The following is a 14,715-nucleotide window of genomic DNA, read 5'->3' on the forward strand; positions in this document are numbered from 1 at the left end:
ACTTGTGTAGCAATTTTTTAGTAAAGTTTCCCATGTGAAACTGAAATTTCAAAATCTAATAAGAACAAGCATTGATTGCTGTGCATTAGAAATTTATTTGAAATAATTTCAGATGTAAAATTAGAAAATTCTAGATTATTTAAAGCAAAAATGTAAAGCGTTTTCAAATTTATCAATTCGATGTAATAGACCACTTTTGAGTTCATCTATCGCCGGAGGTCAGCTATAATTTGCAACCGTACGGTCTCTAACAATGAGGAGAGAAAAAACCCATAGACTGGTTATATAAGGCTGTGAAATGAAAAATGTCAAAACACAACCGGCCTTATTCATAACAAAACAAATATGACAGACGAGAACCAACTACAATATCCTGACTTTGGACAGGCCAATATAGAAGAATTTGTTTTAAGGCACCTCTCCCCTTACCTGGGAAAAGTGTAACATCCAGGACAAAATGAGTACAACTAAATGTAATCAGTTGAAAAAGTGCTTTGTACATCAAACAAAGCAGAAAATTCTATCAAAGACCAGACGTGGTAGGGTATTTATATATCCATAAAAAAAAACAAAAAAGACACAAAGTATAACATTAAGAGAACCCAAAGTTTTGGACACCTAGTTCAAAGCCAATAACAACTAATGAGATAAATTATGGATCGAAATTAAACCAGAACACATCCAACTTCCAATTGAATGCGTCATTAACAGTCACATAAAAACGTGTGCAATGCCAAAATAAATGTATCGACACATTGTAAGGCCGTGAGTTTTCTTACGTATACCAATTAGTTTGGTTTTAATTTATTGATAAAAACATCAATATGTATACCGATAAAAACAATATTCATAGATTTCACTTCAGTGTTCAGTTTACACCTTTGCCAATTTCATCCAACCTCTAGTTAATCATCCAGTTGCAAGCAATATATTTTCAAAACAACTTTTTTTTAAAGAGGATATATGAATAAACTCATATTTTTGAATATGCACCAGACACGCGTTTCGTGTAAAAAGACTTATCAGTGAAGCTGGAACAAAAATAAAGATAAAAAGGCCAAATAAGATGGATGTAGATGTAGGTGGCATTTCTGTGACAATACAATTTCACATAGGAGCTCCCTGTGAGTCTTAAACTGTGCTACTTTCACTATGAAGATTCATAACAACTTTATCTTAGAATGGAAAGTTGAGTCATAAAGGTGTGAAGATCCTACTCCACACGTAGGACCTATCGTGTTGTTCATAGCTGGATTATCCCAAAGTTCCTGTCACTAATAGACTGAAGAGCATTTCAAACTAATTAGCGTATCAGTATATAAATAACACATACCTGAGAGGGCGATAGAGCAGATTGTTAATCCGAGAAAAACAGTCAACCTTAGCGAGGTACCAATCTGCTCTAACACCCTCTCAGCTATGTGTTATTTAATTCTTTATACTGAATGTCCTATCATTACAGATTAATTGTATAAAAAAATATTTTATATGACGTCACGTACATAGCAACGTTGTGGGTATTACTAAAAACAGCAAACGTTAAACAAGATGTTGGTTTTTTTTATTTTGACAGTCAAATGATAAATTCTGAGCAAAACAACGTAGAACTTAAGCATTGTATTTAATTACTTGATGTATATTCGATTCATTTTCCTTTAAATTGTCGATTTTTGATTGGTCATGACGAGAGGGTAACATTAAAAAAAAAGTGTCACCCTCTGAGCCATGTGATAGAGTAAATCAAAACTCTCGTATTAGCCAATCAAAATATGGCATTTTAACGTGAAGTATAATAATAAGCATTATCAACCATTTGACAATTTTTTTTAGTTTTCACCTTTATATTTGATTTTTCCGTTAGGAATGTCAAACGCTAAAATGTATTTTACACGATTTTTTTGTAACAACTTACAGCGTTATGTACATTCAAACTAAGTTAAAGTTCAGTTATTTATTGTCATGAATCCCTTTGATGTCTACATTTTATTATTCTCTTGGTTCCATCTTTGTTTAAATATAGTTTAGAAAAATCGAATCCACTATGATCCATAAAACAGTTGTGATGTTTCTTTTGACGGATGTCACTGCCTACTGGTGATTTACTTTTATCAAGAAGCCCCGATGTATTTTTATTCTTCGTTGACTGGTTATCGTGAAATATTTTTGGCTTCTCTGGGTCAATCCTATTTCCTTGATTATTTGTTCCATTTAACAACATCCATGAAGTGTAGAAAATAAGAGTCATAAATAATCCTATTAAAAATCCTATACTTCCAATTAATATTTTGTTTGATTTTGGTTTTGGTTTCAGCTGATGAGTAAAACAGGAGCATTCGGTATATTCGAGATCAGTACATAGCTTTGAAATATAAAATAAATAAATAATAACTAGTCGTCAATTGATATCATCCACTTCTTTTTCTAAAGATTATTCCATAAAAAGTTATTCTATAAGGCGTCTTTGTAAAACTAAATAATAACTAAAATTGTTTTGGTTGGCGTCTTTGTAAGATTATATTTTAGTCCGTTGTGTTGTGTTGGATGACTGTGATGAATTTAACAAATTTATCAATAACTGACGTACAACTGGGAGGTTTATCTACTTATAAAATCACGTTGAACCCATCATTTTCTTCGGAAAATCACTATTCCAAGACAGGAATGCAACTGTCGTTTACTACTTGATGTCTTGGTTGATAAAGTTTGAGTTTTTTCTCAGTTTAAATTGACCTCGCGTTTTTAAATTTAATTATTTCTATATTCGTTCGTTATTTTTGTTATACATTTTGTTTCCACCCTCAAACTTTAATTTTCCAAATGATTTTGTGCTAGAAAGGCACTTCTCAAGACGCTTCTGTATCATTAAAACACGTATGACGTGTTGCAATTATATTTTACTGAATAGTTGTATGAACTTCTCCTTCGGGATGGCAGGATAACTATAACGAACAATACAAGGATGACAATAAAGAACCATTCTATGAAAGATAACCCTTGATATCATCCACCAATTTAAAAACGTTTCTTCCCGAAATGGTTATTTTGCGCACCAAAAACATCTCATGGGATTTAAGTGAAAATTCATTCAACCTACAGGGTAGAACAAACAGATTGTTAAGTGCTTTCAATTTTTTTTTAATAGCTAGTAACTGATATTTCTTAAACAACATACTTTTAATTTATCGTTTAATTACCTGAGTTCTGTTAATTTCTCTAAATTCACATCTTTCACCATACCAAGATTCTAAACATTCACATGTAAATCCTCCATATTGATTTGTACATATGCCATCATGCAGACAAGGACTAGATGAACAATGATCAATCCCTTTCAATATACAAAATAAGGAACCAATCAAAGCTTACTGATAAAATGAAAAAAGTACACGTTTTGTTTAACATAATTCTAAAGTTTACCCAACAGATTTTTGTCCCGTACAAATGATGGGAAACCCCGCCCGTTTTTTGCAGAAATGAGTGACGCCAAACCATTTAAATTTTATTTTACGATTGGTGAAATTAATTGCCGCTACTGAAATTCGTGTTTTCTGTAAGATAATTATGTTCATTTACCGTTCGTTAGAGGGCACTTAAAATTTTATTTCGCCCCGACGAAAACAATATTTCCATCAGACATGTGGAAATAATTAAAAATTAACAAAACAAATATTTTTCAATTTTACGATTAAATCTTTTCTGTATTCTGACTTTTTCTGAATATTGCAATTACTATTAGGGGGTGTTTAAGTACCACAACCCGCATTTTTCTAAAGTACTTCCTCTTTTAAAGTTCATTTAGGGTCGAACCCTTTTTTCGATCAATACTATTAAATGAGACAATATAGTCTCGCATTAACATGATATATCAATAAGACAGGATGAATACATGACCAATCAACTTACATTTTTCACAGTGCTGTCCGAATGATTCATTTGTACAAAAACATTCATAACCATTGATAAGATCCACACATGTCCCATTATTTCTACATGGATTACTTTGACATTCGTCTATCTCTGAAAATTCATTATGTAAAAAATATATGTAGATGTGAAATGAGTGCCAATGATATACTCTATATATAAGTCACAAAATGGTGAAGTTGAAATCATCCCTTCGTAAATTTTACGGACGCCATCATGAGTTGGTTGACCGTTATGGAATAACCGTTTCACAAATGATATCGGATATGTTCCTTACGTCGTAACTACAATCCCCTTCCCTTTCATGAATGTGACCTACCGAATTAGACTAATTACCGGATGTGTTATCACATAAGCAACACGACGGGTGTCACATGTAGAGCAGAATCTGCTTACCCTTCCGGAGCACCTGAGATCACCCCTAGTTTTTGGTGGGGTTCGTGTTGTTGATTCTTTAGTTTTCTATGTTGTGTCATGTGTACTATTGTTTGACTTTTTGTCTTTATCATTTTTTGCCATAACGTTGTCAGTTTGTTTTAGATTTATGAGTTTGACTGTCCCTTTGGTATCTTTCGTCCCTCTTTTGTAATAATTTTGAGTCATACGGAATAACCGGTCAAAATAAGAATATTAATTTTTTTTAAAAGCAAAGAAAATTGTATATACAAAACAAATCAGATTTGAAAATTAGAAAAAGAATTTATTTTGATCGTTTGATACATGAAGAACAGTTTTGCATAAGTGATTATTAAGAAAAGGTTATTTGCTACTAGGAAAAAAAACTTTAGGCTATTTATTTTGTCTTATCATAATGGGTACTAACCTGTCTGACACCTGTTTCCAGTAAATCCCGGTAAACAGGCACAGTTCCATCCAGGTGTTCTATCAATACACGAAGCATTGTTGTAACAAGGATTACTCTGACATTCATCAATGTCTGAAATCATAAAATAAGATGTTTTTAAGACTCGTCTTTACAGCAGTGGTCTAAATCAAATGAATTCGTTGTTTTTTCTCAGGTTTTTTTACCGGTATTGGTCTTGTCTATTTTTTTTCCTGGTAGAGCTTGAATCTTTTTCACTCAAGACTTGGTCAGATCTTAAGGTTAGAAAATTTACATCGCCTACAGTTTCCTGACAATGTCTTGTTAATAGCTACATATCCATTCCATATGTGAGTGATTCCTTATGTCAGATACAATCAAGCAACGTATTTTAATAACTGGAATCGCATGACTGATTGCAATTATTTTCTTTGTGAAATAAATGATGACTCCTATTGGAACGACTGTTCGACTCTCCTTGCCAACATCTTCTTACTTTCATATGAATTTGAGTTTCCAAACACTTGTAAACAATAAGAAAATTAAAGAAAATCCATCAATTAATTTCCCATTCAGACATATTGCTAATGTATCATCTACATATTGTGAGATGAGATACTCTGAGTCATCTATAATGATTCCTTTAACTTTGTCATGATTTCGTATAAGTATACCAAGTATTTCTGCACATAGTAAAAATATATAAGATGACATTGTTCGCCTCTGAATCTCCAAAAAATCTGAGAGATGGCAATTTTGGTATAAAAAGTAGTGATCCGATGTTTAATAGAAGGTCCAAAACTAAAAAGTCTAATACACTTTCAATAAAACTCCAAGAAATTGAATCAAACGCCTTTTTCCACATTTTTAGACTTATATCTCGAATTTGACATAAACAGTCATCTTAGTGCCAAAATCTTTAACTCACGAGACGATTTTTTTAATGATCAATTTCCCCCACCTTGGTAGCAATATATCAACTACACCTGCATACGGGATATGCATAACCCGAACTCATTTGGTATTCAAGAGCTTGCAGATGCTGACCAGAAATTAAAAACGTCTCGTCATTTTTCTGAAATATTAAATCACAAAAAAACACGGAACTGTTGAGTAATATCCGTATCAATTTCAAAATAATACATGGTGGTCTTTTTAAAAACAAAAAGTGGCGAAAGATACCATAAAGACAGTTGAACAAATAGATCGAAAATCAACTGACAATGCCATGGCTAAACAAGAAAAAAAACAGACAAATAATAGTACACAAGACTAGCTAACTAACTTAAAACCGGGTTTAATTCGCCATTTTTTACATAAGGAAATGTCTGTACCAAGTCAGGAAAATGACAGTGGTTCTCGATTCGTTTTGATTTGATTTTGCCATTTGATAAGGGACTTTTCATTTTTAATTTTCCTTGGAATGCTGTATGCTTACCCTTCCGGAGCACCCGATTTCACTCCCGGTTTTAAGTGAAGTTCGTGTTGTTTCTTAATTATTTTTTGTAACTGTTGATTCAATTGTCCTGTGTTTTGTGAGTCTCTGTTTACTCATTGGTTTTGATTGATATTGTCTTTTTACTTTTTACTTTTTACCTATTTGACAGTTATTTCCTACATATCCAGATTGACAGTCGCACACGTAAGAATTCTCCATATCTCTACATATTGCTCCATGCATACATGGATTGCTTCCACATTCATTTATGTCTACAATGAAAATACAAAGAACAAAATAGTTTTGGGCATTATTTCAGGAAGAAAACATGATTCTTATGTTAACTTATTGAATACAAAAACGATTATTTACGTTTCGTCCCCGAGGGTATCACCAACCCAGTAGTCTTCATTTCGGTGTTGACATGAATATCAATCATGTGGTCATTTTTATAAATTACCTGTTTACAAAACTTTGAATTATTCGAAAAACTAAGGATTTTCTTATTCCGGGCATAGATTACCTTAGCCGTATTTGGCACAACTTTTTGGAATTTTTTATCCTCAATGCTCCTAAATTTTCTACTTGTTTGGCTTTATAAATATTTCGATTTGAGCGTCACCGATGAGTCTTATATAGTCGAAACGCGCGTCTGGCGTAATAAATTATAATCCTGGTACTTTTGATGACTATTTAAACCACTGGGTCGATGCCCCTGCTGGTGGACGTTTCGTCTCCGAGGGTATCACAAGCCCAGTAGTCAACATTTCGGTGTTGACATGAATATCAATCATGTGGTCAATTTTATAAATTTCCTGTTTACAAAACTTTGAATTTTTTCAAAAAACTAAGGATTTTCTTATTCCGGGCAAAGATTACCTTAGCCGTATTTGGCACAACTTTTTGGAACTTTTTATCCTCAATGCTCTTCAACTTTGCACTTGTTTGGCTTTATAAATATTTCGATTTGAGCGTCACCGATGAGTCTTATGTAGACGAAACGCGCGTCTGGCGTAATAAATTATAATCCTGGTACTTTTGATGACTATTTAAACCACTGGGTCGATGCCCCTGCTGGTGGACGTTTCGTCCCCGAGGGTATCACAAGCCCAGTAGTCAACATTTCGGTGTTGACATGAATATCAATCATGTGGTCATTTTTATAAATTTCCTGTTTACAAAACTTTGAATTTTTTCGAAAAACTAAGGATTTTCTTATTCCAGGCAAAGATTACCTTAGCCGTATTTGGCACAACTTTTTGGCACTTTTTATCCTCAATGCTCTTCAACTTTGCACTTGTTTGGCTTTATAAATATTTCGATTTGAGCGTCACCGATGAGTCTTATGTAGACGAAACGCGCGTCTGGCGTAATAAATTATAATCCTGGTATTTTTTATAACTATTTTTCCCTAATAAGAGAGAGTATGGTATTTTTTGTCTTTACATTTTGAGTCTATAAATTTTGTATTAAGAATGAATGCTAACAAATGAGAAGTCAAATAAACTCTTGTGGAGAATCTTATCAAAACGATGGTTGAATTCAGGAATTTGAAATAAGGGGGAAATTGAAGTTGATTTTTTAAGGATATCAAAAATATTTCATCATTTCTATCAAACTTTAATCACGTAATCGAAGCAAAATGAACCTCTATAAATGAATTCTCATAAAAAAGATAAAACACAAAAAATAAGTTTGTCAATGTTTGTGTCATTTCTAACTATCAACTATGCGAAAAGTAAAATCACAATAATACTGAACTCCGTGGAAATTTAAAACGTCCCTAATCAAATGGCAAAATCAAAAGCTGAAACGCAGGAAACACATCAAACGAATTTGAATAACCTGCCTAAAACACTTGTTTTTTAAGTAAGTCCATTTGATACGTATATGAGATACATAATTATCTGCAGTATACTTTATGAACAGATGAATGCATGCTGGACTTGAATGATAAAAAGATATAATAATCCATGTGTATGAATGCACAAACAAGACCATTTTCAACACATCATTTACTTACCTATCTGACAACTGTTTCCAGCAAATCCTTTTCTGCAATGACATCTGTACGCATTCAACAAATCCAAACATTTTCCATGATGTTGACAAGGCGTGATTGCACATTCATTAATGTCTGGAATAAAAAGTGCAGCGTAAATTGAGTCTCGTAGTCTCAGAGGAATAAATGAAAATTATACTTTATATGCTTATATACCCGAATATACTTTTCTTGATACGTGATATTTTACTTAAATTTCAATATCCAATTATCGAGTTTCAGAAATACTGCAATAAACATCTATGAAATCAAGAAAACTTTATAGTAAATTATACATCGTCTCCTCATTTTTATTTTATTCCATCATTTATTACAGATTTCATCTATATTTTGTAAATCATAATGTTTCCTCGACTCCCAACGTACTTCTAACCAAATTAAATAACAAAGCTAAAATTATTTGTATTTCAAAAATGACAGATCATTGTCATATTACTCAAGTGATGACTTATTCGCAGTGAGTGAATTAGTTCTGCTTTTGGGGAAATTACAATGTATAGTATCGAAAAATCAGTTTGGAACAAAAGGTCTACTTCTATATATGACAATATAGCATATTAAGGCTTTGGGTGCATTTATTGTGTTATCTATTGCAGTCAGTTTAGCCTTTAAGCTTTATTTGCCAAAAGTAACTCTTCTAACAATTTTGTAATAAAATTAGCGGTACCAATTTTCTTGCACCAGATGCGCATTTCGACAATACATGTCTCTTCAGTGATGCTCGTGGCCAAAATATTTGAAATCCAAAGCTTATATTGTAAATTATGTGGTGCGTTGATCAATCTTTTGTTTCTCATATTTACCAGTTTCACAATGTATACCAGTAAACCCAGGCAGACAGTTACAGCGCCATCTCGATAATCCATCTAAATCTTCACAAGTCCCATCATTCTGACATATCTGGTTATCACATTCATTGATCACTTTGTAAATGAAATAGGATTAATACATTCTTTAAAAGATCTCTGAGTGAAATACTGACAAAATATTTTCGATTATTTATAAAATCTAGGTGGGTCATCATTTTAGTCGCCCTGTCTTATCTTTCTTTGTTTTCCTCTTTATTGTGGAAATTATGAAAATAGGTCTAAATTTACATAAAACATTTTGGGTTGTTTAGCTAAAATGGACGTTATGCTCTATTCAACTTCACTCTATCAAATATAAAAGCTATCAAAAAGAATACTCAATATCAATAAAACAAAATCAACACAAAAAAACTATATAGTAAGCAATGACTTACTTTTTGATTTATAGTTCATTTTAATTGGAGGTTGTTTCTAGACAAGAAACTCAACAGACATCATAAATGAATCAAATAGATTTCGGATACAAAGAATAAAAATTTAAAAGATAAGGGGAAGGAATGGTCATACAATTGAAGATAGATAATAATTTTGAATTAAAATCTTTCCAAACTTACTTGTAGCTTGTTCTACTGCAGTCAAATCAACACGAAATATAAACTTTCCTGCAACTCCAATATTGGATTTCTGAGGAATATTTATAATATCAGATGTTCTAGATCCTTGTACAGCATAATAATGTTGGCCGTCACCAGCATCAAAACCTACCTATCAAAATATGAAAAATGATTTTGTACTTTTCAATTAACTCATATGTGAAAGGATTTATTATGATAAGAGCTATCATCTCATTCTGGTATTACTGATTCTATCATTTCCTTTCTTTCTGTTTTAGTACATGTCAGTGGATGTCGTTGGTATTTGTTTGTCATGTTTTTTGTTTTATCATAAATTTCCCCATTAGCTTTTATTTTTGGTCTTTGTGGCTTTCTATGCAGTATGGGCATTGCTGATCGTTAAAGACCAGAAGGGGACTTTACATGAGTCTCATTTTGAACATGATGGTTAGTTGTCTTAGAGGAAGCTAAACACAAATTATTCTATTAGACATTATTTTTCGGATTTACTACTTTTGTTAAATATTCTATTCATACTCCTTGTATTTATTTCCATTTTTTAAGTTGAGATTGTACAAAATTTCAAAGAATGCCTTTAATAACAGTTTTTGTTTGATCGGCTCTATTTCATTTTTTGTACCTGAGCAGGTGTCCCTCCTAGTCCTGTTGAAATGTCTCCACCATTTGAACGACCAGTTGTCCATTGCATCTTGTAATAATTCAACATAACGAATGAATGTATTCCATCAGTCACCAAAACACATTGGAATGTACATCGCTGAAAATATAATAATATACTGTTTGATAGCAAATGACAGTTACAGTCAGTATAAATGAGGTAGTACAAAAGCAATATATTTCTTCGTAAATGTGTAAATTTGAAACTAAGATCTTATATAAAAAAATAAAATCACAACATACTGAACTCAGAGGAAAATTCAAATGGAAAGTCCCTAATCAAATGGCAAAATAAAATGACAAAACAAATCAAACGATTGGACAACAACTATAATATTTTTGACTTGGTACATTCATATATCATGAGTCTTGAAAAAGATGTGACGCTCTATGAATAGCAAAATTATGGATGTTATAAATTATTTTTTTCAATGATAAGTTTGCATAGTTCATGACATGGCGAAAATGAGCAGAAGCACCACACAAAACAAATCTTCTGGTTCATACTCAATATCAGATTTTTGTAGTGCATAATCCAATTGTCATTTGTCTTAATCTATTTGGTTTTTGGGTCGGTTGACTGTTATTCGATTCCCTTTGCGTTTCAAATCAAAGAACATTGCATATAAATTTATCTTTGTCTATTTAGCATTTTAATACCATTATATATTTCTATTGTCAACAAATTATAAAACGAAATTAAAAATATTTAACAAAAGAAATCGAACTCCAAGGCATATTCAAAAAGTGGAAGTCTCTATAAACCGACAAAAAAAGCAAACGCATTTTATCAACGAAACAGTTCAAGTAAAAACGAGTGCAACTTTAAGTATCAGGAATACCTTTTTTAACAAATTTAAATGTTTTACCTCTTGTCCAGATTTCCACTTCTACTATTAAAATTATCACTTCACTTAAGAAGACAATTGTTCATAAATATCAGGCGAAAATACTACATTTCAAAGTATCTGTATAACTCTGCATCTCCATTGTAAAATTAATTGTTTACCTAAAATAATAACATGATAAATTATTTTTTCAATCGTACCTTGTGTTTTCCGCGTTCGTCTGCACCAAAGAATGCAACGTTGCTCCAAGTTGATATGAATATCCAGTTGGCGTTAAACTGTGACTGTTCAGGAAAAACAGATTGTATTTCTGTTGATGCCCGACGAAGTAAAACAGGATCGTGGGTTTCCCTGTACCAAATATCGCCGCCATTATGGGTATCAACATCGCCCCAGTACGCTGCTATGATTTTTGTATTTTGTTGATATGGAAATGCAGCTGGGGAATATGTACTTAAAGCTGACAGAAAGGTTAAATCGCCATTGGAGTTCACCTATAATTGTTTAAAGTTCATAAATAATATACAAGGAAATGGGGATATTTATGATAATGTTAGATATATAAATACACAATAAATTAATCCGTAAAGCCTTTAGTATTATCTGTCATACATATATTTTTCTATTGTCTATTGATTGGCCGTAATTCTGCTTTCAAAACGTACGCATCGTGCTTAATCTCTGGTTGTCTAAAACGTGACCTCAGCCATTAATCTTAAACGCCCTTATATCTATTCAAAGTTTGTACTTTAAATGTTTACTGTCAAATATGACTTACCGTTGCATAATCGGTCACTTTAAACTCCTCAAAGACACCGGGCTTATAAAGCTAAGTAAAATGTGTATAAGTTGAAATGCATTTATAATCCTTTTTCTGGCGTATTAAAATTTTGAACTTGTTGCCTCTCGTTGGCTGTTGTTCGTATGGTTCTTTGTCAATTGTTTTCTCCAATTTATTTATATTGTATTCCTGTGGTGTTGTGTTGTCATTTTGATGTTATATTTCACATGGCCATAAAAGTACGAGGTTTGGCATGCCCCAAAACCAGGTTCAACCCACCATTTTTTCCTTTAAAAATGTCCTGTACCAAGTCAGCAATATGGCCATTGTTATATTATAGTTTGTTTCTGTGTGTGTTACATTTTAACGTTGCGTCGTTTGTTTTCTCTTATTTTTGAGTGTAAATTCACTTTGCGATAAAACGTGTCACGTTACTTGTCTATCCCAAATTTATGTATTTGGTTTTGATGTTATATTTGATATTCTCGTGGGATTTTGTCTGATACTCGGTCCGTTTCTGTGTGTGTTACATTTTAGTGTTATATCGTTGTTCTCCTCTTATATTTAATGCGTTTCCCTCGGTTTTAGTTTGTTACCCCGATTTTTTTTTTTGTCCATGGATTTATGAGTTTTGAACAGCGGTATACTACTGTTGCCTTTATTTATAATCAAAACGTTTTCAATAAGTCGGAAAGTGTGATCCATACCTAGGGATAGAACAGTCAAAGCGTCAAATATGATTTTCTTATCCTAGGCATAAAATTATAACCTTAGTCGTATTTGGCACACCTTTTCGGAATTTTTTATCCTCAATGCTCTTGAACTTTGTACTTGTTTGGCTTTATAATATTTTGATATGAGCGTCTGAGCGTCACTGATGAGTCTTATGTAAACGAAACGCGTACTAAATTATAATCCTGGTACCTTTGATAACTATAAAAAAAAAATGAAAATCATTAAACCGAAAATTACGAAAATAAACCTGGCAGGATACGTACAAAACGTTGTCGGTCACTCTTATATAATAACTTACGAAAAGTGATCTGTGATGATGACCGAAGTAAGGAAATGCTGTACTAATGTAAATTTCACTAGAACTACCATCGTCCATTATAGGTAGCCGAGAGTCACCAGTGGAATGACCATATGGATAAAACATGTTTAATGGAATACCGATAGCAAAGTCAAATAAAATCACCGATACAAAAGCTAAAACGTTCATTGTGGTTTGTAAGGAATATCATTTGACAGAACAAAGGCATCTTTATATACATTTTTATTGAGGATGTATGCAACTGTTGCCAATTAGCAAAACCATTCGCGATATATATGAGGTAAATATCTGACATTTATAATTATCACGGTCCTTGAAATAGTGTAACGTACCTTCCTGGTCTTTAGTATGCATAAATAAAACAGTTAAATTTGTGTTTCGAGTCTCACTTAATCTGCATACAACCAATGGATGAATTTCTTCTGAATTTATAAACTTTATACTTGTGTTTTCCGTATTCGGAAGAACTTAAAACTTTGGTAATACAAGTTTGCCAAATGTGACAGGTTGATCTGTATAAATACGTTTTTTTTAGCATTAGTCTCCAACATATCAATTATCGTTGTTTGGTGTTAGCTGATAACCTATTTTTATAAACATAACTTTATTTACTTTTGATTTTTAAAGGTGTCGATTACATCCTCATTATATATCAAATTTTAAAAGGTGAAATTACTACTTATCTTTGACACGTTTTCCACACTGCATATTTTGATTTACTAAATCGTGTTTTTTCCATACCGCATTACACTTGAAATGATTTATATAAAAGGTACCAGTCTTATAATTTGTTACGTCAGACGCTCAGATCAAAGTAGTTAGAAAGCTAAACAAAGTTGAAAAATTAATACAATTGGTTAAAATGGTCTACTTCAAACAACGGTACATTACCGCTTCATCTATATTTTCGACCAAAGAATTATTCATAACATTGACAAAATTAAAGTTCTGTCCGCAGTGAAAGAGTGTCTTCATAAATACTGCGAAACTGTTAACAAGCGTAGTGGTATTAATAAAATGTAGAAAAGAACCACTTGACATTTTTTTAATTATCATTCTCTGAAATTAATTCTATCAAACCTTTTTTATATTTTTCAATCCTGTATACTAACATTCCTCATGTAAAATTGAAAAATCGTCAAAAAGAAATAACACACAATGCTTTTCAACATACAAATGGTAGCATTCGCTATAAATTTATTACTTTGGGATACCATACGGCATATTTTGTTAATCGTAATAAATTTATATAAAATAAAACACACAAATCGCTAGGTTCAAATCAAACATTTTATGAACAATTGGAGGAGTTTTTGCCCATTATGATGTCGTGAATGACAGTCCATCTGAAGTGTGATAGACCAAAGGGTATTGATATGTTGACGTATGAAAGTCAATTCAGTACTAATTTTTCTTTCTGTTCTATTCTGCATACGTATAATCCTTCAGTCTCTATAGAAGCTATTCCATTTTAGATGAGGCTAAATTTCAAAAGTTACGTGTTCTTAAAATGTCTTGTAAATGTAAAACACGTGTATGGGATATATTTTACAAAATATTGTTCACACTTAAATAATTATAGTACGACAGCTTAAGTTATTTTTTGATTATTTTTTATAAGGAGACTGTATATAAAATGTTTTAAAAGTAAGTGTTTTCAAAAAGAAACAGTTTGCTTATTACA

At 32.0% G+C, this 14,715-nt stretch overlaps 1 protein-coding gene across 1 annotated transcript; it reads right to left on the bottom strand.

Annotated features, from left to right (window-relative positions):
* Window positions 1-1,638: 1,638 nt before the first annotated feature.
* LOC143081099 (uncharacterized) lies at window positions 1,639-11,684 on the bottom strand. Its single transcript, XM_076257335.1, has 10 exons — window positions 11,397-11,684; window positions 10,311-10,448; window positions 9,671-9,821; window positions 9,051-9,170; window positions 8,209-8,322; window positions 6,344-6,457; window positions 4,748-4,861; window positions 3,904-4,017; window positions 3,195-3,328; window positions 1,639-2,359 (listed from the first exon to the last, which is right to left on the bottom strand). Exons 2-10 carry the CDS (start codon window positions 10,395-10,397, stop codon window positions 1,958-1,960), a joined length of 1,350 nt encoding a protein of 449 aa, XP_076113450.1. The 5' UTR covers window positions 10,398-10,448; window positions 11,397-11,684; the 3' UTR covers window positions 1,639-1,957.
* Between the last annotated feature and the right edge of the window lie 3,031 nt (window positions 11,685-14,715).

Source organism: Mytilus galloprovincialis, chromosome 6 (assembly GCF_965363235.1).
Source record: "Mytilus galloprovincialis chromosome 6, xbMytGall1.hap1.1, whole genome shotgun sequence".
NCBI lineage: Eukaryota > Metazoa > Mollusca > Bivalvia > Mytilida > Mytilidae > Mytilus > Mytilus galloprovincialis.